Source organism: Odocoileus virginianus, chromosome 20 (assembly GCF_023699985.2).
Source record: "Odocoileus virginianus isolate 20LAN1187 ecotype Illinois chromosome 20, Ovbor_1.2, whole genome shotgun sequence".
NCBI classification, from domain to species: domain Eukaryota; kingdom Metazoa; phylum Chordata; class Mammalia; order Artiodactyla; family Cervidae; genus Odocoileus; species Odocoileus virginianus.
In genome coordinates this window covers 5,915,873-5,943,125 of record NC_069693.1, presented here as the reverse complement: position 1 = coordinate 5,943,125, position 27,253 = coordinate 5,915,873, and the positions used below count along the sequence as shown (strand labels likewise).

The following is a 27,253-nucleotide window of genomic DNA, read 5'->3' as shown; positions in this document are numbered from 1 at the left end:
AAGCCCGTGCAGCAATGAAGAGCCAGTGCAGCGAAAAATAAATAATTTAAAAAGAGAGACCAAAGAGGAGAGGACGGGAGAAGAGCAAAAAGCCATGTGAAGTTGGAGATAGAAGTTGAACTCAAGTTTTTGCCTCCTTCCCTGGAAGTTGAAGGTGAGGTTGGAGATTGGAAGTGAGAAATTCCAGCCCTCTAGTCACGTGACTGGTCTTTCTGGTCCTGCCCAGCCCCCATCCTGAGTCACCTCATTAGTGTAAGCTCAGGTGTGGTCAGGGAGTCCCTCTTAATAACAAAGACACGCCTATCTGGAAGTTCCAGGAAGTTAGAGGTTGTCACCCGAGAAACAGCCCAAGACCAGGTGCATTTTCCAGTATATGACAACGCAGAGGGGGCCAGGATCCTTTTGTTCATTCGTTTAACAAATATTGATGGAGTACGGGCTGTGCGCCAGTCATGGTTCTAGGTGCTGGAAATCCAGCAGGATAAACATACCATGGTCCTCCTGGAGTTGAAGTCCTAATGGGGACAACTGACAATAAAGAAGATAAATAAACTGCAGTGGTGTGTCAGAAGGTGATAAGTGACAAGGGAGAAAGCAAAGCTCGGATGAGTGGGGGTGCTGGGAGGGGTTGCAACTTGAAAAAGGGTGGTTGGGGAAGGCTTTGCCTTGTGTATTTAAAAAAAAAATTTGGGGGGAGGGTTGCACTGGGTCTTCATGGCCATGCTCTGGCTTTCTCTGCTTGAGGCAAACGGGGGCTCCCCTTCATTACGGTGTGCGGGCTTCTCATTGTGGTGGCTTCTCGTTGTAGAGCATGAGCTCCTGGCACACAGGTTTCAGCAGTTGAAGCAGGCGGGTTCAGTAGTTGCAGCTCGCCTTTGCCTTGTGTATTTGAGCAAAGACCTGAATGAGATCAGGTTGAGCCATGTGGGTATCTGGGGGAAGGGCATTCCCGACTGAGGGAACAGCCAGTGCAAAGGCCCTGGGGCAGGAATGTGCCTGCCTAAGGCCAGTGTGGCCGGACTGGAGAGAGGCAGGAGGAGAGGCCAGGTCTGTCTAGGCCACAATGAGGACTTGGACTCGTGTGCCAGGTGTGCGGGTGGGGGGCAGCGTGGAACAGGAGGGACGTGAGGGGACTTAGGTCTTCACAAGCTCCCTCAGGCTGCACGTGGAGAACAGACAGGCAAGTGAGGACTGAGGCAGGGAGGCTGGTAGGTTGAGTAGGAAACAATGATTTTCAGGTGGGTGATGGTGGTGACAGTGGCAGGGGTGAGATGCAGTGGGATTCTGAATACATTTTGATAAGTCAACAAACTTGCTGATGGATTGGACTGTCAATGGGCAGTGAGAGGCAGAGTCACAGGTCCCCTCCAAGGCTTTGGGCCGGAACACCTGGAAGGATGGAGCTCTCATTTACCACCCGGTGGAAGGAGATGTGGGTTGGAGAGTGGGGGTGGGGTTTCAAAGCAAAGGTGAAGGGCTCAGGGTGACCTCCTCCTTGCCTGGGCTGCGTTAATTCTAGCTAGAGACAGATCCACGTTGGAGCCCCAGCGCCACATTCACTGTGTCCCACCCGGGCTATCAACCCAAGCTCAGACACCTTGAGCGTTAAGTCCCGCTAAAGCGCCCACTGCGGCGTCAGCTGCCACCTGTCACCACCAGGTGGCGCCCCTCGCACCAGCCCGATCCACCCCAGCTCACTCTCCCCCCAAAATTTTCTTTCACTTTCGATCTCTGGCTGTCACCCGGCGTGGCCCCTTCCACACCCAGCTGGGGCAAGCCTGGTGCGTGAGGAGAAATGGACTCCGGGTCCCCGAAGGGCGGGGCCGGGGTCCCCCTCCTGGAGCTGAGCGCAGACGGCTGGGGGTCGGGTTCCTGGGTCCCTGGCCTGCGCAGACAGGCACCGGACGTCGGGGTTCTTAGAAGGGGAGATGAGGAGTTTTCACCGTAACTGTGCTTCACGCAGGAAGCCCTATAGAGTAGGAGGCGGAAACTTAGCCACATCAAAGGACCGAGGGAGGGGCGGGGAGGTGAAGGGGCGGGCAAGGAAGGGGCTGGGGTGTGGGGGTCCGAGACTCGTTCTTCTGTCCCTTCCAAGATCCGGCCACAGGCATGAAGGGCCCCCGGCAGAAATGATAGTGCTGGCGCCAGCCTGGAGCCCAACTGTGCGTATCCCTAGGGGTTAAGGTGGGGGAATGGCAGTGTCAAGATGGGCAGAGCTGAGAGGGGAGGTGGACAGAGTTGCGGTGGACACGAGTGGGGAGATGAACAGGGGTGGGGGGAGATGGAGAGAGTTCGGGGAGATGGAGAGAGTTCGGGGGAGATGGACAGAGTTGGGGTGGTCAGGAGTGAGCAGATGGACAGAGGTGAGAGATTGACAGGGGTGGGAGAGATGGACAGAGTTGGGGGGAGATGGACAGGGGTGGGGGAGATGGACAGAGGTGGCGGGAGATGGACAGAGGTGGGGAAATGGACAGAGGTGGGGGAGATTGACAGAGGTGGGGAGATGGACAGAGGTGGGGAGATGGACAGGGGTGGGGGAGATTGACAGGGGTGGGGGAGATTGACAGGGGTGGGGAGATGGACAGAGGTGGGGAGATGGACAGGGGTGGGGGAGATTGACAGGGGTGGGGGAGATTGACAGGGGTGGGGAGATGAGATGGACAGGGGTAGGGGAAATTGACACAGGTGGGGGGAGGTGGACAGAGGTGGGGGAGATGGACAGGGGTGGGGGAGATTGACAGGGGTGGGGGAGATTGACAGGGGTGGAGAGATGAGGAGATGGACAGGGGTGGGGAGATGAGGAGATGGACAGGGGTGGGGGAGATGAGATGGACAGGGGTAGGGGAAATTGACACAGGTGAGGGGGTGGACAGAGGTGGGGTAGATGGACAGAGCTGGCATGGACAGAAGTGGGCGAGATGGACAGGGGTGAGGGAAGAAATAGGGAGGTGGGGGCAAATGGGGAAGATAGGACTCAGATCTAGGGAGAAACAGGAGAGATGAGCATGAAAAGACAGAGGAATGGGCAGAGATGAGAAAATCCTGGGCAGAGGTGAGCAGAAGTGGAGAGAGATGGGCTGAAGTGCGGAGATGGGAGCTGAGACAGACAGAGCCGGGCAGAGGAGGGTGAAAACTGTTCAGCGCGTGTCAAGAGATACAGGGAAAGATGGTCGGAGGTGGGCACACAGGAGCCAAGCGGAGAAGGGGTTGAGAAGTGGAAAAGCTGGAAAGGGAAAAGAGGGAAGAGAGAACAGGGGTCTGCAGGGGGCAGCCTCCACGAGGGAGGGGGCCGTGTGTGGAGTCCATGGAGCCCCCGCCCTGCCCGCCCGCAGACCTCCCTTCTGCTGCTGCTGTTACTGCTCAGCCCTGGCCTCCAAGGGACCCCCGACTGCTCCTTCCGCCACAGCCCCATCTCCTCCACCTTTGCCATCAAGATCGGCAAGCTGGTGAGCGTCCCTGTTCCCAATCCGAGCCCTAGGTGCTGTCTCTGGGTCTGACTTCCCCCTGTCAAGAGTTTCAGTGGCCCCCTGCCTCCTCCCTCAGGGTTCCCTTCCACCGTCCGTCCCGCTATCCTTGCTCCCTTCGCTATGGGTCTCTGTCCCCCTTTCTCTGGGTCCCCATCTCCCCACCCTGGGTCCCCGCCTCCTTCTCTCTGGGTCCCCGCCCCCTCTCGGGGGCTCCGCCCCTTCGCTCTGGGGCTGCGCCCCCTTCTCTTTGGGTCCCCGCCCCTCACTCTGTGTCTCCGCCCCCTCTCCCTAGGTCCCCGCCCCCTCCCTGGGACTCCGCCCCCTTCTCTCTGGGTCCCCGCCCTTTCTCTCTGGTCTCTGTCCCCCTCTCAGTGGGTCCCTGTCCCCTCTCTGGGTCCCCGCCCCCTCTCTCTGGGTCCCCATAGTTTGTTTCCTCCTGTCTGCGCAGGCCTGACCCCGTTTTCTCCCGCAGTCCAAGTACCTGCTTCAAGATTACCCCGTCACTGTTGCCTCCAATCTTCAGGACGTGAGTCACAGACGGGAGGGGCCCAGGATGGAGGTGGGAAGGAGAGATTAGGCCACCCCCTTGCCCGGGACCCAGGAGTCCTGGCCCCCAGCCCCCTCTCCCCACCTGCGGGACCCAGAGCCTGGGTGGTCTCCCCCCCCCACCCCCAGGACAAGCTCTGCGGGGCGTTCTGGCGTCTGGTCCTGGCCCAGCGCTGGATGGGACGGCTCAAGACCGTGGCTGGGTCGGAGATGGAGAAACTGCTGGAGGATGTCAACACCGAGATACACTTTGTCACCTCATGTGCCTTCCAGGTCAGCCCTGAACTTAGGGGATAAGTGCGGGGAGCCTGATGCTTTCCTAGGGATTGGCAAGCAAAGGTCTGCTAGGCCTTACTGGAGGTTTCCCCTTGACTGGGAGCACCCTGAGGGAGGTGGAGCTAGAACCTCAGACCCGCTGGGGTCCGGTGTGGGAAGTGACACTTCTTTAAGTACTGGAGGATGCCCAGGGGTAAGGGCCCAAGGCATCAATTCTGCTCATTTCTCAGGCCCTGTTGAAGAATGTTGCTAAGGGGTTCTTACCCTTAGCAACAGGGAGAAGGAGGGAAATCTAAACACCCTCCTGATCCGGGTCTGACTGGGTCCCTGTTGCTAGAGGGCGTTGCTAAGGATGCTTCCCCCTAGCAACCAGGGGTAGCAAGGGTCCAGACCCTCCATGAGACCCAGGCCTCACCCTTGACCTGAGGTGACGCTGGGGGTGATGCCGTGGTGACGTCTCCCTCCCCTGCCCCCAGCCCCTTCCCAGCTGTCTTCGCTTCGTCCAGGCCAACATCTCCCACCTCCTGCAGGACACTTACCAGCAGCTGGAGGCCTTGAAGCCCTGGATCACCCACCGGAATTTCTCCCGGTGCCTGGAACTGCAGTGTCAGCCGGGTAAAGCCTCCCACCGCCCCACGAACTCCTCTCCCACCTTTACAGTCCCTCACCCAGTCCACTCAGGGCTCCCGTGGGCTGTGTGACTTTGGGCCTGTTTCCCCAAGCTCATCCCCCTCTGGGCCTTCATTTACTTGTCTCTGAGAAGGGAGTAACCAGCCTTGCTTATTTCTCTGAGGCAACTCTATCCCATAGAAACAGAATGAGAGTCACATGTTTGAGTGTAAATTTTCTTATAGCCATGTTTAAAAAAGTTAAAAAGAAAAAAAAAGGTAAACTCACTTATTTTTCAGGATTCTTAATGTTTGTTATTTTTTAGTATGCTATAGGTGCGTTTATTTTTAAAACCTTTTTACGTTGGGATAATTACAGATTCACAGGAAGGTCCTGGACACCCTTTACCCAGCCTCCCCAGTGGTACATTTTGCTTAGTAATGTTAATTACAGCACATGAAATTGACATGGGTGCAATCCACAGAGTTTATTCAGAGTTTATCAGTTATGTATGCATAACTGCAGGCATGCATGTGTGTGTAGTAAGTAGTGTCTATTAGCTGCTGTAACAAGGTACCACCAACCAAAGTGATTTAAAGAGCAGAAGTTCATCCTCTTATAACTGAGGTGTCAGCAGGACTGGCTCCTTCTGAGGGCTGTGAGGGAAGGATCTGTTTCAGTTGTCTCCCTTGGCTTGTAGATGGCTATTTTCATGTTCGTGGTGCTCTCCCCCACACATATCTCTGTGTCTAGATTTTTCCTTCTTATAAGGACACCAGTCATATTGTATTAGGGCCACCACTAACAATCTCATTTTAACTTGATCACATCTTTGAAGACCTGATCTCCAAATAAGGTCACATTCCGAGGTACTAGGGATTAGGACTGCATCGTATGAAGAAAAAAATTTTTTTTTCCCGGCTGTACCACACGGTGTAGGATCTTAGTTCCTCAACCAGGGATGGAACCCGTGCCTCATGCAATAGGGGCTAGGAGTCTGAACCACTGGACGGGACTGCCAGGGAAATCCCTGAGTTTGTGTAATTTGATCCCCATCCCAAAACTCCCACCTCCATCCCCTGGCAACCAGTAATGCTATTGAATTTAATTCTCATAGTTTTATAATTTTTAAGATAATTATTTCAATCACAAAGAGCCCTTTAAAAAATAATTTTATTTATTTATTTTTGGCTGCTCTGGGTCTTTGTTGCTGTGCTCGAGCTTCCTCTGGTTGCTGCAAGCGGGAGCTCCTCTTCCTTGCGGTGTGTGCACATCTCATTGTGGTGGCTTCTCTTGTTGGGGAGCACAGACTCTAGGTGGTAGGGCTTCAATAGTCTTGGCACACAGACTTAGTTGCCCTGCAGCGTGTACTGAGCCTGCGTTAGCAGACAGATTCTTATCTACTGCACCACCAGGGAAATCCTTTTTTTTTAAAAGGTGTGTGTGTGTGTGTGTGTGTGTGTGCTGTGCTGGGTCTTCATTGCAGCACACAGGCTTTCGGTTGGATGCAGGCTTAATTGTCCCTCAACATGTGAGATCTTAGTTCCCTGACCAGGGATGAAACTAGCATCCTCTGCATTTTAAGGTGGATTCTTAATCACTTAACCACTATTTGCAGTTCATATTTACATGCATCACTAATTATCCATTCAGCTAAGTTTTACTAACCATCTCCTTGATGCTTGGCATTGGAGACACAGTACAGAACAAGATCAAGTTTGTGTCCATGGGGCACTAACCTGCTGACAGGTTAGTCAGCAGGTTGTCAGGTCAGAGAGACATGATAAACGTGTAAACATATAAATAAACAGGAAAGTGTCTTGAGTGTAATGAGTCCTAAGCAGGCACATTAAAACAGGGTGGTGGAATCATGGCTTGAAGTGGTCAGCTGGAAAGTAACCGAAAGTTGCAAACAGGGGAACGGGTAGTGCAAAGGTCCTGAGGCAGAAACCCGCCTCCCTATTTAAGGAATCAAGAGGGAGCCCCAGTGGCTGAGGCCAAGTAAGCAAAGGGGAAAAGGTGTGGAGTGAGGGTACGGAGGGAATAAAGGGGGCCAGCTCACGTGGGGCATTGTGAGCCATCATGGCTTCATACAGTGTATCTTTTATTGTTCTATTAGCTGTCCATTCACTCAGATATTTAACTTATGTAAATTAAACTATTTGGGCTTCCCTGATATCTCAGCAGTAAAGAATCTGCCTGCCAATGCAGGAGATTTGGGGTTTGATTCCTGGTGCCTGGAGAAGGAAACAGCAACCCACTCCGGTATTCTTGCCTGCGAAACCCCATGGACAGAGGAGCCTGGTGGGCTACAGTCCTTGGGGTCACAAATACTCGGACATGACTTAGTGACTAAACAACAACAACAAGAGGCACTAGGTTCTGGCGATGTCTCCTGTCACCCTCCTGGAGCTCATAGACTCCTGGGGGAAGAAGATGAATATATAAATCAATAGGTAAGCAATAAACACGTTTGTCCGATTATAAAATGCAGGGAATTTCCTGGTGGTCCAGTGGTTAGGACTCTGCACTTCCACTGCTGGGGGCCTAGTTTCAATCCCTGGTCTGGTCAGGGAACTAATATCGTGCGTGCCTTGAGGCCAAAACAAGTAAAATGATATATTTGAAATGAAGACTTATTGGGACTTCCCTGGCAGTCCAGTGGTTAAGACTCTGAGCTTCCAATGCAAGGGGCACAAATCTGATCCCTGGCTGGAGAAGTAAGATCCCAAATGCCACCCAGTCAATAAACAAATAAAAGTAAATAATAAATAAAATATTTTTTAAAATGTATAGGGTCTGATTAAACAAGTAAACAAGCATACCAATTTTAAAAAGTTATTAGTGGCTATTTTCTTTAATATAATATATTTTTGGCTGCGCTGGGTTTTCGTTGCTGCCCTCGTTGTGGGCAACTCTCTAATTTTGGCGTGCAGGCTTCTCATTGCAGTGGTTTCTCTTGTTTCGGAGCATGGGCTCTCTGGCATGGGTTAAGCAGTTGTGCCCAGGGGCTTAGTTGCCCTGTGGCATGTGGAATCTTCCTAGACCAGGGATGGAACCCATGTCCCTTGCATTGGCAGGTGGATTCTTAACCACTGGACCACCAGCAAAGTTCTATTAGTGACTTTAAAAAAATCAATAAAATGCAACCTTACTACGTGCTAGGCACTGTTCTAAGCACTTTCTGTATATTCACTCATTTAATCTTTGTGACAAACTTATGAATTTGGTATAATAATTATACCCACTTTATGGATGAGGCGACTGAAGCCCAGAGAAGTGCGTAGCCTACCCCCGCGCCCTCCCCCAGGTCACAGAGCCAGCACCAGACAGGCCTTTTTTTCCCTTCCCTGGCCTGGCCCTTCTTCTCAGTCACTTGACCTCTCTCCTGGCAGACTCCCCCACTCTGCTGCCCCCGAGGAGTCCTGGGGCCTTGGGAGCCACATCCCTGCCAGCCCCTCAGTCCCCTCTTCTGCTCCTCTTGCTGCTGCTGCTGCTGCCGGTGGCCCTCCTGCTGCTGGCCGCTGCCTGGTGCCTGTGCTGGCGGAGGAGGAGACGGAGGACACCCTACCCTGGGGAGCGGGTGAGCCAGCGGGGTGCGCAGAGCGGGTGGAGAGGGTCCAGGGGGCGACCGGAGGTGGCGGATTCCATGGGGGCCATGGTACCCTGCCCCTCCCATCCCTAGGATGCTCTGCTCTCCTGGAGGACCCCAGACTTGGTGTTGGTGTGGGGGCCATGGGGGTGGGGGATGACAGAACGGGAGCAGGGAAGCGGTGGGTCAGCTCTGGATGTAAGACCACCCCTCTGGGACCATGGAGGGGGACAGACTGGGACAGACAGACTGGAGGCCAAGGAGGGGGCCAGGTGAGCGTCCAGGAAGAGAGGAAGGTCTGAGCAGGGGCCAGGACAGGACCACGGGGTAGAGAGGAGGGGACAGGCAGAGTCAGGGGTCAGGAGGGACAGGGCTGGAGGGTGACAGGCTTAGTGGGGTCGGGGGTGGGGGTCAGCAGGGAAGGGAAGATGGCACAGGCAAAGGAAGCTGGGTCTGGCCCAGTGGGGAACCTGGGAGGAGGAGGAACAGTCCAGCATTCTGGAAAGACAGAGAAGCTCAGTGGGGCGGGGAGGTATTTGGATATAGGAGTCTATTAGCCAGGAGAGAGTTGCCTCTAGGAGCAGGATCTGCAAAGCCCTCCAGGTATGAAAAAGCTCAGGGTATTCTAGCAACTTTGACCAGTCTGGGGGTGGGGTGAAAAAAAAACAAAACGGCACTGGAACATCTAGACCTCAAAGGTAAGAAAGGGAAGCTGGGATTTCCTACCCCGGGGAAGCAAGAAGCCCCTAAGGCGAACCTGGGAACCGGTTTGGGGGTTGTAGGTGGTACCCTGAGGGAGAAAGGCTGGGAGGGGCCGTGGGTTACCCAAGTGCCCAAAGGAAACATTTGGCAGCAATCGCTCACCTGTTGAGTGCCTCAGGCCTTGTGCTGGAGCCTTCTACAAATTAACTCACTTAATTGAGAAACTGGTGGCCCTTATTATCCCCATTTCCCCTTGGCGGAGCCCGAGGCTCAGACTCAGAGAGGTGAATCTTTTGCCGAAAGTCACACAGCTCCTGAGCGACAGCCAAGATTTGACTCTGGGCCCTCTGATTCCAGCATCCGTGCCTTTCACTCTTCTGCCTGTTTCCTTATCTGTACAGAAGACTCATAATCATCCTTTACGCTAGAGTTGTCAGGAGGTTAAGTGAAAGGACCACGAAAACCCCGTAGAGCAACGCTGTCCATAGGAAATAGAATACAAGCCACACATATGACTTTAAATTTTCTGGTAGCCGCATCTTTTTGTTTTTTAATTTTTAATTGAAGGATAGCTGATTTACCACATTGTGCCAATGCATCTTTTTAAAAGTAAAAACAGATTACCTTAAAGAATTTATGTTATTTCACCCTGTGTATCCAAAATCTTGTCATCTCAACATGCAATCAATACTTTAAAAATCATTGAGGTGTTTTTACATTCTTGTTTCCATACCAAGTTTTCAGAATCCAATGTGTAATGCGACGCTCACAGTGCATCTCAATTCATATGAGAAACTTTTATAAGAAATACTTGATCTGTATTAAGATTCCATGAAACTTAGTTGTGTAAGTAGATTCCTATACTCAAGTTCTTTGAAACCTCCAAAGTTTCCCAATAACTGGATCAAGGAACAGTTTCTAAATTCAATGATTTTTTTCATTTCAGCATTTCTTTTGGACAGTACTTTTTATTACTTTTTGTTTTTGAGATATAATTCTATTTTCCTCCTATTCTTGTCCCTTTTCATACCCTGTTTTCCCATGCTCCCAATAACCACACTATTAATTGAAGCTTAACATACGTGAAATGAAAAACTAAGGTCCTCCGTTTTGCTGGTCACAATAGGAATGCCCAGCATTCACATGGGTCTGGTCTCAAGGGCTGTCTTGGAAAGCACAGATCTAAAACGTTTCCATCATTGCTCAAAGTTTTCTTGGACAGCAATGCCCAAACACATAGTGAGTGCTCACGGTGAATGGAGTCGTTTTCAGACTTTGAGTCTGTACTTGAGCTTATACCCTGAGGTTGGTACTTTCCTCTCTGTCCGTGGAACCTCAAACAGCTCAGTGAGTCATCTATCATCCCATTTTACAGCGGAGGACATTGAGGCCCAGAGAGAGCAGTCACCTGCCTGCGGACACAGAGTCGGAACTTGGAGGAAGTCAGCTAGAACCTGGTCCTTTCTTTGGCCACACTGCTCCTGTCACTGTCCCCCCGGGATGGAGGCAACGCCAGCACCCACCATCGGCTCCCCCTTCCCCCCTTTGTACAAAGCCCTTGTCCCCAGGAAATTGTATATAAATCATCATTTTCTACCAGCACTGGCCAGGTTTGTCTGTGGATGGGACACGGTGTGTGTATGGGATGGTTTGGATTCGGGTTTGGTTTTTAAGTTAATGCAATGTTTCATTCAATACCTATTTTCTGAGTCCTCCCGGGGCCCAGGGCCAGAACAGGGCAATGCTGGGACCCAGACGTGAGTCGGAACCAGCCCCGCCCTCTCAGGATTCCTGGTCCAGAGGGGAGAAGACGTCGGCCCCAGAGAACCCCAGTACACGAGGACACACGCTGTAATGCATGTGGCGTAGGCGTAGCGTGTGGGAGCCGCCAGGCTGTACCTGAGCCAGCCTGAGAGATGTCAGGGAGGTTCTCTAAAGGGAAGGACTCAAGACAGATTTTAGAAAACGGGGGGGGGGGGGGGGGGGGGGGGGGGGGAGGGGGCGGGTCGGCATCCCAGTCAAGGGACACTGTCAAGGCAAAGGCTTTGTCCACAAAATCCAGAAAGTGAGAAGCACTCAGGCATCTAGAAGTCATTCCTTCATACGTCAGCTCTCAAGCTGACCAGGTGGGGACACTGAAGCCCATACAGGGCTAGGGATTTAGTCAGATCACAAGTCAAACAGGCACTGGCATTCAGATCTCTAAGCCTTAGCGGAGCGCTGAAGGGCAAGCCCTCCTTGCCCCCTGCAGGCCACCACGTGCCCTGCAGCGCGACATCGCTTCAGGGGGTAACCGCTTCTCCTCCAGCATTCCTGGCCCCGCCCATCTGCAAACAGCGGGCAACTCACGCGAGGCTTACCGGCCCCTCAAGAATACTGCAGCGAAGGCTGGAGAGCACCGCCCCCGTAGAGCCACCTCCTACCCCACGTGATCTCGCCCGGCTCAGCCATGGCCGCCTAGGCTCGATAGGAACGATACTGATTGGACAGTCGGAAGATGACCCGCCTCCCGGTGGGGCATTTCTGCGCACGCGCATGACACTCTGGCCAGTGAGAAGACAGAAAGCGGCCGTGTTGCGTCACTTCTTCCGCCCCTGTTTCAAGGGATAAGAAACCCTGCGTCTAGGGTTCCTTCTTTCCCAGGCGGCTGCCGAAGATGGCGGAGGGGCAGGTACAGGCTCCGCGCGGGCCGGGGCGGCGTGGGGCCGGGTGGGATCCAGGCTGGACCGGGGTTGGACCTCTTTTCTCTCGTAAGTGTGCTGTGGAACTTAAGGACGATAACTGAGCAAAGCACAAAGCTTTCGGGGTAAGAGAAATCCAAAACGGGAATATAAGGCAGTTTTTGCGCTCTGGGTTGGCTAAGAATTCGGCATCGTTTTTTCCTCGAGGGGCAGTTATCGGGGCTTCCTACACAAGAAGAGTTATTTTAAAATTAGGCCTCATTTATTTAGACCTTGGCGGAATTGAATTGGTGTGTCCCCAGCAATGGGAAAGCACGCTGAAGGCGGCTACGCCACCTGGGGATGGTGAGAAGCCGGGAGTAGGCCAAAATGGAGGGTATTTCCGCCCTGCCCAGGCGCTGGTTGCTTCGGCCACGTGAAAGTGCAGCAGCGGGTAATTTGGCACGAAACCTTTGTTGTAGATTGGGAGATCTCTTGCATATGGGGCAGGCACAAATTGCTCTGCTTTGGGGTTAGATGGAGTCTAAAAGTCTGCTGGTGTTAGAAATTGGACTGAATGAAATGTTCCAGTTCCTTGAGACATTCTTAATTGCTTAATCAGCCAGAGACCCTCAAGGAAGACAGAAGCTTACCACTGACTCTTCTCCGGCTCCTTGTGTAACGTGTTGCTGATAAAGGGAGGGAGTGGCTCTGGAAGGGGTGTACTTGTGATGGGGTCTGTGGTTCAGGAAGGAAAATTAAGTTTGAAGCCAGGGAAGTGGTAGAGCTCCGAACATGGGTCCCTGCGTTCACATAACATACGCTTGGTAAGAGCTGGGACTTCTGAAAAGAAGCCAAGGATTAGATTAGTATTTGAGCCGTTAAAGCTTGCCTGAGGATGCAGAGCTAGTCAATACCAGAGGAAGTTTGGGCTTTTGACTACCCTACCTATCTTCACTGCCTCTGAACCTGTTTGCTTTGATACTCACACTAGAAAGCTACCTTTGAGATCAGAACAGAATCAGATTTTGTCCAGGTTCTACAGGTTGCATCCAGATTACTGGTTCTTTTAACTGGGTGATCAGTGTTGGTTCAGATTGTAGGTCATTCTCTGACCATGGAACATAATCTGGGCATAAAGATGCCTGCTCTTGAAGCAGCTGAAATGTGAGGGGTTGGTTTATTTTGTGTCTTAGCTGCCCACTGAAATCCTGAGTCAGTCATTTGCTTTCTTGGCCATGTCTAAAGTGAGCCTTAAGTTCTAGTTTTGGGTCTGATATCTGGTTAGCAGGCATTCTGGGAGGTAACTGAGCTAATGGAGAAGAGTAATTGGTTGAAGTGGGCAGTCAAAGTTGTGGGTGCCTTTGAGCCCTTCTGAGCTTCAACCTGTTTCCAGCAGGTCCTGGTGCTCGATGGCCGAGGCCATCTCCTGGGTCGCCTGGCGGCCATTGTGGCCAAGCAGGTGCTTCTGGGTAAGTCTGCTTGCTGCTCACAGCTCCTACCAGACATGAGCTCAGAGGTCAGTGATGAGCAAAAATCACCATCTTTCGTTTGAGTCTCACGACCGTGAGATCAACCCCATGCACCGCTCTGAGACCTGCCAGCATCCTGCCCTCCCGGGTCGGGGGCTCTGAATTCAAAACATGTTTTGTTGGAGTAACAAATTGAACTTGAGCCTGAGACCGGCTCCACCAGTTAGCACTCTGTGACTTGGGGCAGGAGATTCTGGTGTCTCCTGGAGTGTTTGTGCACAGGGGCCAGTTTCAGGCAGGGAGCGGGTCTCCTTTCTGGGCAGTGACTGGGCACCTGGCTTCCTGACCTTTGCCCTCCTTGATTGTTCCATTTTCCATTCCCTCTAGGCCGGAAGGTTGTGGTCGTGCGCTGTGAGGGCATCAACATTTCTGGCAATTTCTACAGAAATAAGTGTGAGTTAGGGCCTGGGAGGAGGTCTGGGGAGGCTGGACCTGTGTGGGGCTCAGGCTTCACAGACTTGGAAAGCAGACCCCCCAGTGGTGGGAGAGGCAAGTCCAAGTTCCCTAGCAGGCCCTCAGAAGTGAGGTCATGGTGATGGAAGGAGTTACAGTCTGGCTGGGGACTCAGGCCTTACACGCTCTCCCTTCTTCCCAGTGAAGTACCTGGCCTTTCTCCGCAAGCGGATGAACACCAACCCGTCCCGGGGCCCCTACCACTTCCGAGCCCCCAGCCGCATCTTCTGGCGGACAGTGCGAGGTGAGCTGGGCCCGGGGACTGCAGGTGCTGAGGGGGCAGGTAGCCAGTGATGAAGACTTCTCCCACTCGTGTTCGAGTTTCCCAACCGTGAGATGACTCCACATGCACTACCATCTGAGGCCACCTGTCTGCCTGCCTGGGTGGGACGGCGGCTCCCCACGTGCCCCAGTGAGCAGGCCTGCTGTCCTCTGTCCACAGGCATGCTGCCCCACAAGACCAAGCGGGGCCAGGCTGCTCTGGACCGCCTCAAGGTGTTCGATGGGATCCCACCGCCCTATGATAAGGTGAGCAAGACCCAGCTCCCTCGACAGCACCCACGTGGCTGGCGTCGGTGATGTTCTACAATTACCTACATTGTTTGATCCCTGTGAAAACAGCAGCGGCTGAGACGCCTGCCCCAGCCAGCATTCTTCCCTGTCTGTCCCTCACTCCAGGTCTCTAAGCCCCTCTCCTTCTCTAACAGAAAAAGCGAATGGTGGTCCCTGCTGCCCTCAAGGTTGTGCGTCTGAAGCCTACGCGGAAGGTGAGTCTCCAGGTGTCGCTGAGTGGTACGCTTGGGATTTTGAGCTTTCCTGGGAGGGGTGCGCTGAGGGCCCCAGGACTGGCAGATGATGGCTTTTTCTCACGATGGTCTGCGGATGCCACTGCGGGCAGTGCCGAGAACGCCAATGGCTCAGCTGATGCCAGGAGGAACAGGGAGCCCTGCCAGGGAGGGCGTGGCTGTGCCAGGGATCATGGCTTCCCTGACAACTTGGAAGTCTCTAGGACAGGATGCTAATCCCCTCTCCTGGTCACCCTGGCCTCCTTTTCTAACAGCTTCGTTTTTTCTCCCTCCCCTCTAGTTTGCCTACCTAGGGCGCCTGGCTCATGAGGTTGGCTGGAAGTACCAGGCAGTAACGGCCACCCTGGAGGAGAAGAGAAAGGAGAAAGCCAAGATCCACTACCGGAAAAAGAAGCAGCTCATGGTGAGGGTGGGCTTGTACTGGGGGGGTGGGGGGGCACCACGTTCCTGGGAGCTGGTAACTCTTATCTGTTTTGTTAGGCCCTTAGAAGGCTTTGCTGTGGGATGGGGAGTGGGATTGGGTCCCTGGGATGAGGACAGTCCCAGGGAGCAGCCACTGATTAGTGTCATTTTGGCCCCACAGAGGCTACGGAAGCAGGCCGAAAAGAACATTGAGAAGAAAATTGGCAAATTCACAGAGGTCCTCAAGACTCACGGATTTCTAGTCTGAGCCAAATAAAATTGACTGTTTATTCTTCATGCTTGGCCTGGCCTGCCCTTCCTCCATCGCCACCCTAGGATGTGGGGGCCCCCAGGGGCTGCCATGCAGGTGCCACAGGCAGACGGGGTATAGCTGAGGGGCGTTAGTCAGTGTAGGCAGGTCCAGGGGCCATGCAGGCATCGTTGGTCTGCAGCCTATTTGTTCGTGAGACTTTTAAGACATGAACAGTTGGAACAACCAGTCCAGTTGCAATATTGGCAGAAGTGAGCTGGAAGACTTAATTGGAAGGGATTCGCATGACTTACAGGGAGTCTGTTCACGCTTCCCCTGTGGTCGGATACTATACTCTGCAGCTGTTAGGGGGTGAGAATGCCCAAAAAGTGTCTCTGGAAGAGAAGTTTCAGCCAAGGGGTCACAGGCATCGCCCTCGTGTCTTCCCTATATTTTGTGATCCAAAACCAATAAATTATTTTTTTAAAGAAATGCGGCGTCTTTGCAGTGTGTGTCTGCTGTAGAGGCAGGCCCAGGGGAGCTTGGAGAATAAGACTGGCTGTGCTCTTTCCACAGGTGGATCAGAAACTGCCTCTCCTGGAAGAGTCGCCCTTGGTGTAGAGGTTTTCCATGCCAAGGGGTTTGAGATGCCTGTGGGTTTGTGGGTGCGCATGGCCTGTAGAGCCTGGTGGTGCCCATTTTACATAGAATTGTCTCCCTAATTCAGCTGCAAAGTATGGAATTGGCCACTCTTCCCAAAACCAGTCCTTCACTGGGGTGTGTGGGCTTTTTCAGTCTGGACCATGCCAGACTGTAATGTAGAGATTGGTGGGGTATTAGAGGAAGTCAGAAGTTTTTTTTTTTTTTTTTAAGATTAAAACTACACTTGTTAGATCTGCCAGGATGACTCCCTTAAAGGGTCAGGCTACCTAGCCCGTGGTCACCTCTCAACATCCAGGTGGGCCCCCCACCCTGCCTTACTGAGGAGGTTCTGTGTGGTCTGTGGTGTCAGCACCGATGACATGCAGAGAGGTCTGGCTTGACCAAGGTATATCCATCCATCTGTACTGGGTGCAACGCTAGATTCCCGCTGCCCTTTGAGACTGGTGGGCAGTACTCGGTGTGTGTTCGTTCACTGAGCAGGTAATAACTTCCACACCGTGCCATTCTATCCTGCTTAATCTCCAAAATGTCCAAGATTGGCTCAAGTTTTCTCAGGATCATTTTGCAAATGGGTGGTGTCCCTGCCCCTCCTGGGGGCTCCTCCAGCAGAGCTGCCTCCAGAACCAACCGAAAACCCTAGAGTTTAAATCTTACGACACTGTATGTTGAAGCAGCACAATAGGCTGCCCAAACCATTTAATTTTGGCTTAAAAATGTAAAACTTCAAAAGACATGCACCATTGGGGCATCCATGGTGGTCCAGTGGGTAAGACCTCCAAATGCAGAAGGCCTGTGGGTTCCATCCCTGGTCAAGGAACTAGATCCCACCTGCTACAACTAAAGATTGAAACTTAAAACTCAGTAACAATGAGCCAATCAACAAAAACTTAGGCCCACAATTTGAAAATGGTTTTCACTAAAGAAGATACACAAATGCTAACAAGTATGTGAAGAGTTGCTCATCATTCTCCATTAAAGAAGACAAATAAAATCTCCAGGCATAACCTGAGTCATTCCTGTGGGAGAATACAGGGAATCAACCTCTGAGCCAACAGGAGGAATGTTCCCAAAGCGCCCTCCAACAGCACTCTAGTCCCAGATCAGCTTCAACCCCTGGGCTATAGCAACCTTGGGACACTCTGATCCTTGGGCCAGACACAGGGGAATGGCTTGTTTTAACAGGCATTTCAGTGCTCAATGAAAGTGGAAGAAAGTGCAGTCTCAGTCGTGTCCAACTCTTTGCAGCCCCATGGACTGTAGCCTACGAGGCTCCTCCCTCCATGGGATTCTCTAGGCAAGAGTACTGGAGTGGGTTGCCATTTCCTTCTCCAGGGGATCTTCCCAACTCAGGGATCGAACCGGGGTCTCCCGCTTTAACCTCTGAACCACCAGGGAAGCGGAGGGGGCAATTCTGTACTCTTCACATTTGCATTTCTGTTGTGAAATGCTAGGAAATGTCTGAAATCTGGCAGAGACAGGGAAATACGCCCTCAGGTGATAACTAAAGTTGGCTGAAGTTTATTACTGAGCACCAAGACTGTTCACACCACAGTTCAAAAAATTCAAGGTGGTGGTTTGTAACCAGCCTTGAAATAGTAATGAAATTGAAAAGAAATTTTTAAAAATCAGTGTATTATAGAAGGTAAAGGAGAGAGTTAAAAGACTTAAAAATCAGACAAGGAGACGGAGGCAGAGGAGGGTAAGACAGAGATGTGTGTTTGGTCACAATGCAAAAAGGATTTCCTACTGTGAGTTGTGATCAGCACCTAGAAGCTAAGGACCTAAACATCCCCAAATCGCCCTCACCCCCTCAGAGTGAAGCAGTATTTCTTTTACTTGCTCTTCCCTTATCATCAAAATCTCACCAGCTGCTCTTAGCAATTTGCAAAGTATTGAGCATTTAAGACACCAGACAGGAAATCATACCTAATCTCACCACCTGGAGATTTAAACCACTAGGGCAATGTCATGTATCTCCTTCCAGGCTTTTTTTCTACATTAACTTTCTTACACAGTTTAGCACATATTGTAGACAGCAACTCCAGGTTCCCCTTTTTTAAAAACTAAATATAAATCCTTTCCAACTTATTCAAGAACTCTAGAATTTTTTTCTTCAAAAAATAAATTATAAAACAACTACAAGGTCACTGGGAGGAAGATGCAGCAGGTTTCAAAACAAGAAGTCTCTCTTCCTTACTGCTATCCCAGAGGGACTAAAACAGTGATGATTAAAAATGAACCATTCATCACTTATATGTGAACTCTAAAATAGGACACAAGTGAACTTACCTATGAAACAGAAATAGATTTCATAGAACAGAGAACAAACCTGTGGTTGCCATGTGGGGAGTGAGTGAGGGATGGATTGGGAGTTTGGGATTAGCAGATGCCAACTATTACATATAGAATGGATAAACAACTGTATGGCACGGGGAACTATATTCAATATCCTGTGATAAACCATAATGGAAAATATGAAAAAGAAGGGGTGTGTGTGTGTGTATATATATATATGTAAAATTGAATCACTTTGCTATATACTTGAAACACAACATTGCAAATAAACTATAATTCAATTTTTTTTTTAATTGGGAAAAAAATAATATTTTGTGACCCCCTGTAGAAGTTTGTTAGGAGCATAGATTGTATATTTTAAATACAGTGCGTAAAAAAAAAACTTTACTAGACTTGTAAGTGGGGAAAAAAACAACTCCTGTTTTCTTCTAGTATATAGCTTCTTTTCTTCATGGCTTCATTTCTCAAACCTACCTAAATTTTATCCCTACACATCAGAAATTTACGTTGGCATAAAGTAGGAGGTAGGGATCCAACTTTATTTTCAGATGGTTTCACACTTGTCCTAACACAAAATTACTGAATAGTTTGTAGATTCCCCAGGGATTTTAACTGCACCTGTCATCATATGCTAAATTCTCAGAGTTGTATTTATTTTGGACTTCCTAGAAGGTATATTTTAAATATTTACATTAAAGAAGTTAACTTTTTACTTAAATGTGACATAATAGTTGCTCAAATATTCAAATATTTATATTGAAGAAACCAACTTTTATTTTTAAAAGAAATTGCATTTAACACACCCACACAAATATAATAATGTACCAGGATTTCTTTTTTCTTTCAGGATTTCTTTTTAAACGATTAATTAAAAGGCAATTCGAAGCAGAATAAAACATACATTTAAATCATATATATTGATTATGAACTCAGTGCAACTTTGTACATTGAACTGGAACAGTCTAGCAAAAGCCTAAATTTGAGGTCTTTGGTGACTGCGATGCCTTAGCGAGAGCGCTGGGAAAATTCAGGCCATGACTTAATTAAGGAAAGAGGCATAAAACCCGTGCCAAAGTCAGGAGTTTGAATTCCAACAACGCCCAAATCAGGGTTACAAGACACCGGGTTGTTGCCACCACTGGCCAGAAGGGGGCCCAGTATGCAAAAAAGTGCGAAGTGAACGTAAAAAGGACTCTGGTGTTCCTTCTTTAAAAGTTCAGTTAAATTCATTCGCTCAGTCCTGTCCGACTCTTTGCGACCCCATGGGCTGCAGCATGCCAGGCCTCCCTGTCCATCACCAACTCCCAGAGTTTACTCAAAACTAGTCAGTGATGCCATCCAACCCTCTCATCCTCTGTCGTCCCCTTCTCCTCCCGCCTTCAATCTTTCCCAGCATCAGGGTCTTTTCAAATGAGACAGCTCTGGCCAAAGTATTGAAATTTCAGCTTCTTCTACATCAGTGCTTCAAATGAACATTCAGGACTGATCTCCTTTAGGATGGACTAGTTGGATCTCCTTGCAGTCCTAGGAACTCTCAAGAGTCTTCTCCAACACCACAGTTCAAAAGCATCAATTCTTCGGCGCTCAGCTTTCTTTATAGTCCAACTCCCATATCCATACATGACTGGAAAAACCATAGCTTTGAGAAGATGGACTTTGGTCGGCAAACTAATGTCTCTGCTTTATACTAAGATGTCTAGGTTGGTCATAACTTTTCTTCCAAGGATCAAGTGTCTTTTAATTTCTTTAAAGGTAGGTGATTAAGAAGGCTGGAGACAGATTGCTCAGGTTAAATTCCCAAATTCCCAACTATGCCTCAGCTTCCGCATCCGCAAAATGGGAATAATAGAACCATCCTTAGTGTGTTAGCACAATTCTGCGTACATGGTAATTGCTATTAGATTTTTGCTTTCCAAAAATTTGTAAAATAATAAATTGAAAAAAATAATAATAAATTGATATTCAGATTTGGACCTGCACTGACCAACGCAGTAGATAACTAGCTCCATATGGCTATTTAAATCGAATAAAATTAAAATTAAAAAATGAGGTCCACAGTCACACGCACCCCACTTACAGTGCCAGTGGCTAGTGTGTTGGACAGCGCAGACAGAAAACATTTGCATCATACTGGGGAGTACTATTGGACAGCGCTGTTCAACAACTAGCAGAAGGCCTTTTATTTTTTTAATTGAATTAAAAATTTCAACGAAACCACTCTCTGGGGAAAACACGGCCCACAGAAGAAAACGACTCTCATTAAACTTCAGGAAGCTCATGGGCAGTGTCCTTCCCTCACAAAGATGGCGGCTTCGCAGCGCGTGCATGTTCCTGGCACATTCTAGTTTCCCGCCCCGCAAAAAGATGGCCGCCGCCACAACACGTTCCCACCCTGCACGGACACAGACACGAGGTCCCAAACCCCACGCGGTCTCACTCATCTCAGAAACATGGCCGCCTTCCTATAACTCTCGCGATAACGTAGGCTGGTTAAGGTTGGCCACGCCTTCCCAACGTGACCTAGCATGCCGGCGCGCAATGATGGCGTAGGACTCTCGCGAGACAGTGGCCGCTTCCCGCCCCTCTGCCTTGAACATCATGGCAGCTTTCGTACTGTCTGCGAATCGCGTGCTTAGGTAGGACTGTTCGCCAATCAGAGTCTCGCCAAGGCACCGCCCCCGCCCCTTTATCGTCACTTCCTCTCTAACCCTTGTGCAGTCGATAAGGAAACCCGGACGCCCCCGCGGCCTTCCTTTTTTCAGGCAGCCGGGAAGATGGCGGACATTCAGGTATGGCGTACGGGCCGATGCCGACACTTCGGGGTCTGGGCTTCACGGGCGCGTCCTGGAGAGCGGGACTCCGCCCTCTAGTTTGGGGGTTAATTTCCCAGGGATTAATTCAGGCAGAGGGCCGTTGTCTTGGCGTTAATATCGATTAGCGCCTCCTAAATGTTGGAGGCTCCGCATTTGGGGTATAACTTAAGGTTCAAGGATTTTGGAAGTTACCTTTTTAAAAATCAAGATTTACAGAGTACTCTTTTTTTTTTTTTGGAGGCCTTAGGCTGTAGGGTTAATCCTTCGAGAACTGACTTTAAGGGCCACTCCAGGGAACCCGTCAGTTTGGTATTTAATTTTGGAGCCGCATATGTTATTTAAGGAATGCATCCTGGTTGGATGTCTTTGTGTCTTGAATAATTTTTGTTGAATAGTTTTGGTGTTTGAGGCATGGTTTTGTATCGCTGAGGCTTTAAGGGCTGAATGCTCCAGGTGGTGAGAGGTGTTTTAGACCAGGCTGATGTAACCCTGCGTTCAGAGTTGAGTCTGAATTAGAGGTGTATTTGGGTTAGTGTCTTGGAAGATAATTCTGGGGCACTTGGCGTTGGTGGCCAGTGTTCAGGGAGTTAAATAACCGAGAAGATGGTATTGGGATTTTGTGAAGATTTCCAGACCAGGTTGATGCCTGCTCGGGTCTTACTAGCTTCTTCCTTATCCCCATAGACAGAACGTGCATACCAAAAGCAACCGACCATCTTTCAAAATAAGAAGAGGGTCCTGCTTGGAGAAACTGGCAAAGAAAAGCTCCCTCGATACTACAAGAACATTGGTCTGGGCTTTAAGACTCCAAAGGAGGTACGGGCACCCTCAGAAGAGAGGAGACCCCTGTATCCCCGCACATGTGCCCCAACTGAGTTAATCTATCCACATCGAAGCAGCTGCTGCTGGGAACTGTAGTTTGTGTGTTTAGAGAGACCACGCCCCTTGTTCTTTTCAGGAACTGTCTTCAGGGCTCCCTAACTCTCCTTAAAACCGACTCAATGGACATGGGTTTGGGTGGACTTCGGGAGTTGGTGATGGACAGGGAGGCTTGGCTTGCTGCCGTTCATGGGGTCACAAAGAGTCGGACACGACTGAGCAACTGAACTTAACCCTCCTTATCCCTTCAGGCCATCGAGGGCACTTACATTGACAAGAAATGCCCTTTTACGGGTAACGTCTCCATTCGAGGGCGGATCCTGTCTGGTGAGTGAGGACCTCCGGGGGCTTGGGTTCAGATTCCTGGGTCTGTGGGAAGAAGGGCTGGGGACACTGAGGCTCCAGGTTCCTGGGTTGGGGAAGGGGTTGGCAGACTCCTGGTGACCCCGTGGGGATGCTTTTGGCAAATGATGTCTACTTCACGATGGTCTTCAGATGCCCACCCTGGGCAGTGCTGAGAAGGCCACTTGGCACAGCTAATGCTGGAAGCAGAGCTTCCTGGGAACCCTGGTCAGCGGCCCCCTGCTTCCCAGACGCTCTGGGCTGCCCATGGCTCCCTTCTCTGTGGGGCCTGACTAGGAACTGCCCCCCCACGCCCCTCCCCCAGGCGTGGTGACCAAAATGAAGATGCAGAGGACCATCGTCATCCGCCGAGACTACCTTCACTACATCCGAAAGTACAACCGCTTCGAGAAGCGCCACAAGAACATGTCTGTGCACCTTTCTCCCTGCTTCAGGTGAGCCGGGTGGGCTGCCCTCCTGGGCAGAGAGGAGTGGGTGGGCTGCACAGGAGTGAGTGACCAGAACTGGCTGTTAACGGGACGCCCTGGCTGTCATGTGGAGGTCATCAGCTGTTGGGGCGGGTCGTAAACGGGTGTCCTGTACCACCCTCTTTGTGAGCCTCCAGTGTCCTGCAAAACGGACATAACAGATGGAGGTCTTCTGTCCCTTGAAGGGTTGGACCATCCTCTGTGTGGCCTGGAGCCTTACACATAGTTTGTGCTCAGTAATTACCTGGGGGCAGGTGAAACCGGAAATAGGAGCTTGGTTTGGAGGAGCCAAAGCTGAGAGGCTCTGCCTAGAGACAGGAAGATGCCTTTAGGGCCTGCTGAGAGCAGAGTCTCCCCTAACCCAGCCCTGCTCCCCTCCACAGGGATGTCCAGATCGGCGACATCGTCACGGTGGGCGAGTGCCGGCCCCTGAGCAAGACTGTTCGCTTCAATGTCCTCAAGGTCACTAAGGCTGCTGGCACCAAGAAGCAGTTCCAGAAGTTCTGAGACTGGACCTCTGCCCGCTGCCCCAAACATAATAAAGATATTTTTCCCGTCACCGGCAGGCTCTGGCTGTCTGTGCCCCTACAAGAGGGAGGGGTCGTCCCCAGGAATTAAGTGGGGTTGTGGAAGGTGGGATTCGTCTTTATCTTCTGGGGGCATAAAGATGGGGACCACATCCTGCCTCCTGGCCCCCACGTCTGGGTGAAGACAACCTGTATCAAGATGCCGCCCTCCTCTGGTGTTTTGGTCTTTGTTACCTTTTGGTGTTGCGCACAATCAGGCCTTTCTACCTGGTGCTGAGCTCCCCCCGCAAGTCTCTGGGGAGGAAGTGAGTGAGGGTGGAGGTTCCTGGGTTCTCTAGACTTTGAGCCTTTTCTGGTCTCTGAGGGGAGGGGGAGGAAGAAATATCCGCCCTCTTGGCCTTGCTGGGTGTCAGCGTCGGTGGGTTGGGTGGGCTTGGGTTCAAAGCTGCCTGTTTCGGAGTTGAAGGTCTTGACCTCAACCTGGGATTGTCTTCTGATGGGAAAGCAAGGCACCCCCTTTCCCCCTGCATGTCCCGCCATCCCCTCCTAAGTGAGCACCATGCCCCTTTGCAGATGAGCGCACTTATTTGAGGGGGCAAGTTCTCTACCTGGGGTCCCAGGAAGTAGCTGAGCTGCAGGCATCAGATGATGGTGACTTCCTTTGCCTGAAAATCCTAGTAAGGAAAATGGCCTTGAGGGCAAGTCACATAGCAAGGCCAGCCAGCAGTGAGGGGGTCACAGGCGGCTGCATGGATAGGACGTCCCTCAAGGTGGGACTGAAATCGGACAGACCAGATGGAGTGGCTTTGGAGGAGAGAAACTGGAGATGGGGTGAGGGGGGGAATGAGGGCAAGGCAAATGAAGGGGAAGAGATTTCTGGCAGAGCCAGACGGCTACCTTGGGTGTCAGGGTGAAAACTCAGGAGATGGGGAGAGCTTAACAGTTGGTATTGGCAGATAAGGTTTTCTGCTAGAGACAAATGGGGAAAGGAAGAGGGACCTTGAGTGCCAGACACACAGATAAGAGATTTGAGACACCCCTGAGCCCACCGTCTGGACACCAGTCAGAGATGCAGAACCACGTACAGAGAACCATGGAGCAGGGGAGGCAGGAGGGTGGCAGGTGCAAAGGCCAAAGAGAGGGAGCCAGCAGAGACCCTCACCTGAGCCACAGCTGGCCAGAGATGGAGGCTCAGGCTTAGGGGAGGTGCTGGAGTTACCCCGCTAACTTCACCCCGGAGGCCTGGTGCTGCTGGGATCCCCAGGTCCCTGCCTCCCCGTACCTGTACCAGGGATGAGACACACACTGGTACAAGGGTTGGGAGACAGGGCCGAGAGGAGAGAGGAGGCGCCGCCACCGCCGCCGCTGCCTCCGGGGACTTGGCGTCTGGACTGGCCCGGGGGCTCCTATTTACCAAGGCCCGGTGAGGGCGGGGGTTCCTGCCAGAGGAAGTGGGGCCGCATCAAAGAGGGCAGGAAGGGGCAGGGACGGGTCAGAAGGGGGCACGCCCCGAGGTTCAGCCTGCAAGCCCGCCCCACCTGGTGCTGGAGGGTGGGAGACCCCGGGGAGGGGCACCGGGACCCAGAGAGCAGGGGACAGAGATGGGAGACAGGGAAAGGCAGTTCCGGAGAGCCAGGTCGGGGAACAGAGACCCCGAGGGGGACCTGAGGCTGCTCCAGGAGCCCCCACCCGCAGGTGTTTCCGTTTGGGGTGGGGCCACCGTGTTTACAACAACAACAGGCCCGCTCCCCTGTTTCCTCCCAGCAGTGGGTTGCTGGGCGTCTCCTTGGCACCCCATTGTCAGGCTACCTAGTGTCGGGTGCAGCCCTGACCTGGGGGACCCCCTGATGATCAGTGCACAAAAGCCAAGGAGAAAGCCCCCACGGCCATGTCAATTCTCTGTTCCAATGACCTGGATGAGGACATTACCTGCAGTTCTCTTGTTTGTTTTGGCTGCTCTGGGTCTTCCTTGTGGCGCACCGGCTCCACAGCCCGTTGCAGCGTGCAGCCTTTCTCTAGCTGCGATGCAAGGGCTATAGAGTGGGTGGGCTCAGTAGTTGCCTCAGTAGCAGCATGTGGGATCTTAGTTCACCGTCCAGGGCTCAAAACCGCGTCCCCTGCATTGGAAGGCGGATACTTAACCACTGGACTGAGACAAGAGATAGAGGGGCTCCAGGTTAGACATTACAGCTGGCCTCCTGTTTGCATTTCATGGAGCACAAAGATGTGGGCTTCAGGCTGGATCCTGGACAACTGTTAGCATTTCCTGAGACGAGATAAATGAGCTCCAGTTGAGGAATTTACAATCAGCCTCCCGTTTGCTCTGCAAAATGGAAGTAACCACAGAAACAGGGTAAATAGCCAGTGTTTGTCTCTTGTAAACACTTTTTAAGGTAATAGTCAGGGCAGGGACAAAGAGGGGCAAAACCCTGTTTGAATAAAGGATTACGGGATCTTCACTCCCCCTCTTTTGGGACAAGGGAGACCCTACACATGTGCAAAAAGGCTCCTTGGAGACCAAAAGTCAGGGGATAACGCCAGGCCAAAATGATTCTTGCTCCTCCCAGAAGCCTTCACTTTGAGATCCATCTTGACTGAGCGGTGCGTGCACACCCAGGGTAAGGGTCCCAGCGTAGGGCAGGTGTGGAAAAAGAAACCAGATGATGGGCTAAAGGTAAACCAGACCTGGAAGAACTGACCTTTATAAACGACTTAACCGCCTCCTCCTCACTTCGAGGGACGCCACACCCTTTCTGTCTGGGTGTGCGTCTCTGCCTTACTTCTATCTTAACAGAACAAAACCATTTCTCTGTGCTCTCCCCACACTTGTTATTGTGCTGTCTCTAACAATAAACTTTGTACCCGCCTTCAGTTTCTGCCTCTGTGATAAAGGCATTTTTCACCGGGGGCAAAGAGCCAGGGAAAAAGAGCTTCTAGCCTCTAGCCCTTGCTGGTCTGGTGGCTAGGATTCCAGGCTACCCCAGTTCAATTCTTGGGCAGGGAATTAAATCTCGCTTCAAGCCACTGCTCACTCACTGCTGCCTCATCCAGATCAGGAACACCAGGAGGGTCCCCACCTGCCCTTCTGAGAGCCCTGTGACGGCTAGAGACACGACTCCTGGGCACAGATCACAGCCTCAGAGCTTGCCCTCTGCCTGCCTGCTCCTCCCACCCTCCCTGCACCCCAGACTCGCTCCCTCCTCTGAGCTTTTGCACTGGCTGTGCCCTCTGCCCGGAGCCTCTAACCCCAGGCTTCCAGCTGCTGCTTCCCTCACCCCTTCACCTCTAGTTCTCACCAACCTCTTTCCACTTGGCAGAACCTCCAGCCCTCCCAGCGCCCCCTCCCTGCCTGAATGTCCCACATAGACAGGAAAGCCCGCTCATGGCATACTTGTACATTTGTTGCACAGATCCTGTATGACCTGGCACACTCATTTGTTAACCTGTTAACTTCTGGAATACAGACTCCAAGAAGGGGGGGAAATCTCTGCAACCCCAGCACCTGGAACAAACTGTGAGTGCGCCGCACACGTTTAGCCGAGTGTATGAATCCTTGTAAGGGTAAATCCCCAATAAATTAATTTTTAAAAAGTTAAATCCCCACATTCTCTCAGGCTAGGCTTGACCCCTAGCGTTACCCCAAAACCATCTCTTGGTGGGTGTCAAGCCGAAAGACCCAACTGAGCTAAAGGTCAGGAGAAGGAAGGTTTGTTAGAACTCGCCACAAGTAAGGGGAACACCAGGGACCTTCCCCAAAGGACTGTCTCGCCAGCAGCAAAATTGGGGAAGTTTTAAGCTAAGGGAACAAGCAACAAGCACATTCATGGCGGGGTGGAGCAGAGGAGAAATCAGCACAGAATTGGGGCAAAGGTCGCCCGAGCCCTAACTGTAGTTATTGAAGTCTGGAGGGGCAATATCATTCTATTCTTCACCTGGGTGGTGCCTTAGTTA

The 27,253-nt window shown here is 51.5% G+C and overlaps 3 protein-coding genes, 1 long non-coding RNA gene and 5 other non-coding genes across 15 annotated transcripts; 8 read left to right on the top strand and 1 right to left on the bottom strand.

The window, feature by feature from the left end:
* The first annotated feature begins 1,672 nt into the window (after positions 1-1,672).
* FLT3LG (fms related receptor tyrosine kinase 3 ligand) lies at positions 1,673-10,791 on the top strand. Of its 5 annotated transcripts, none has more exons than XM_070450523.1 (8): positions 1,673-1,781; positions 2,096-2,162; positions 3,333-3,446; positions 3,940-4,026; positions 4,143-4,286; positions 4,820-4,904; positions 8,294-8,481; positions 10,568-10,791. In XM_070450523.1, exons 2-8 carry the CDS (start codon positions 2,130-2,132, stop codon positions 10,772-10,774), a joined length of 858 nt encoding a protein of 285 aa, XP_070306624.1. In that variant the 5' UTR covers positions 1,673-1,781; positions 2,096-2,129; the 3' UTR covers positions 10,775-10,791. The 5 variants fall into 5 exon arrangements, with proteins under 5 accessions (XP_070306624.1, XP_020741325.1, XP_020741322.1 ...); XM_020885666.2 differs by having other exon boundaries at positions 1,674-1,781; positions 3,940-3,993; XM_020885663.2 differs by having other exon boundaries at positions 1,674-1,781; positions 3,940-3,993; positions 4,766-4,904.
* Positions 10,792-11,775: 984 nt separating this feature from the next.
* RPL13A (ribosomal protein L13a) lies at positions 11,776-15,342 on the top strand. 2 transcript variants are annotated; one of them, XM_020885658.2, is made up of 8 exons: positions 11,776-11,863; positions 13,252-13,324; positions 13,712-13,777; positions 13,980-14,081; positions 14,280-14,365; positions 14,545-14,604; positions 14,924-15,046; positions 15,227-15,342. In XM_020885658.2, exons 1-8 carry the CDS (start codon positions 11,849-11,851, stop codon positions 15,311-15,313), a joined length of 612 nt encoding a protein of 203 aa, XP_020741317.1. In that variant the 5' UTR covers positions 11,776-11,848; the 3' UTR covers positions 15,314-15,342. The 2 variants fall into 2 exon arrangements, with proteins under 2 accessions (XP_020741317.1, XP_020741316.1); XM_020885657.2 differs by having other exon boundaries at positions 11,830-11,863; positions 13,249-13,324.
* Positions 13,369-13,452, top strand: LOC139030085 (small nucleolar RNA Z195/SNORD33/SNORD32 family). Its single transcript, XR_011482400.1, has one exon. It is a non-coding gene; the product is annotated as a small nucleolar RNA Z195/SNORD33/SNORD32 family (small nucleolar RNA).
* LOC139030084 (small nucleolar RNA Z195/SNORD33/SNORD32 family) lies at positions 14,121-14,205 on the top strand. Its single transcript, XR_011482399.1, has one exon. It is a non-coding gene; the product is annotated as a small nucleolar RNA Z195/SNORD33/SNORD32 family (small nucleolar RNA).
* On the top strand, positions 14,405-14,475 carry LOC139030086 (small nucleolar RNA SNORD34). The gene has a single exon (XR_011482401.1). It is a non-coding gene; the product is annotated as a small nucleolar RNA SNORD34 (small nucleolar RNA).
* Positions 14,685-14,771, top strand: LOC139030090 (small nucleolar RNA SNORD35). Its single transcript, XR_011482403.1, has one exon. It is a non-coding gene; the product is annotated as a small nucleolar RNA SNORD35 (small nucleolar RNA).
* Positions 15,343-20,931: 5,589 nt separating the features above from the next.
* RPS11 (ribosomal protein S11) lies at positions 20,932-23,334 on the top strand. Its single transcript, XM_020885578.2, has 5 exons — positions 20,932-21,042; positions 21,751-21,882; positions 22,197-22,272; positions 22,613-22,742; positions 23,159-23,334. Exons 1-5 carry the CDS (start codon positions 21,028-21,030, stop codon positions 23,280-23,282), a joined length of 477 nt encoding a protein of 158 aa, XP_020741237.1. The 5' UTR covers positions 20,932-21,027; the 3' UTR covers positions 23,283-23,334.
* Positions 21,748-24,550, bottom strand: LOC139029806 (uncharacterized). 2 transcript variants are annotated; one of them, XR_011482025.1, is made up of 4 exons: positions 24,465-24,550; positions 23,911-23,976; positions 23,020-23,083; positions 21,748-22,916 (listed from the first exon to the last, which is right to left on the bottom strand). It is a non-coding gene; the product is annotated as an uncharacterized lncRNA (long non-coding RNA). The 2 variants fall into 2 exon arrangements; XR_011482024.1 differs by having other exon boundaries at positions 21,748-23,083.
* On the top strand, positions 22,408-22,494 carry LOC139030091 (small nucleolar RNA SNORD35). Its single transcript, XR_011482404.1, has one exon. It is a non-coding gene; the product is annotated as a small nucleolar RNA SNORD35 (small nucleolar RNA).
* Positions 24,551-27,253: the final 2,703 nt, after the last annotated feature.

Excerpts from the sequence above, each read along its gene's own strand:
- RPL13A (XM_020885657.2), top strand. Across the intron at positions 13,325-13,711 it reads GGCCAAGCAGGTGCTTCTGG|GCCGGAAGGTTGTGGTCGTG; the intron begins GTAAGTCTGCTT and ends CATTCCCTCTAG. Across the intron at positions 14,082-14,279 it reads CTTCTGGCGGACAGTGCGAG|GCATGCTGCCCCACAAGACC; the intron begins GTGAGCTGGGCC and ends CTCTGTCCACAG.
- RPS11 (XM_020885578.2), top strand. Across the intron at positions 21,883-22,196 it reads GCTTTAAGACTCCAAAGGAG|GCCATCGAGGGCACTTACAT; the intron begins GTACGGGCACCC and ends TTATCCCTTCAG. Across the intron at positions 22,273-22,612 it reads TCGAGGGCGGATCCTGTCTG|GCGTGGTGACCAAAATGAAG; the intron begins GTGAGTGAGGAC and ends CCCCTCCCCCAG.
- FLT3LG (XM_070450521.1), top strand. The coding sequence starts at position 2,130 with ATGATAGTGCTGGCGCCAGCCTGGAGCCCAACT. Across the intron at positions 4,287-4,765 it reads TCACCTCATGTGCCTTCCAG|CCCCTTCCCAGCTGTCTTCG; the intron begins GTCAGCCCTGAA and ends CCCTGCCCCCAG. Across the intron at positions 8,482-10,567 it reads CACCCTACCCTGGGGAGCGG|CGGAGGACATTGAGGCCCAG; the intron begins GTGAGCCAGCGG and ends CCCATTTTACAG.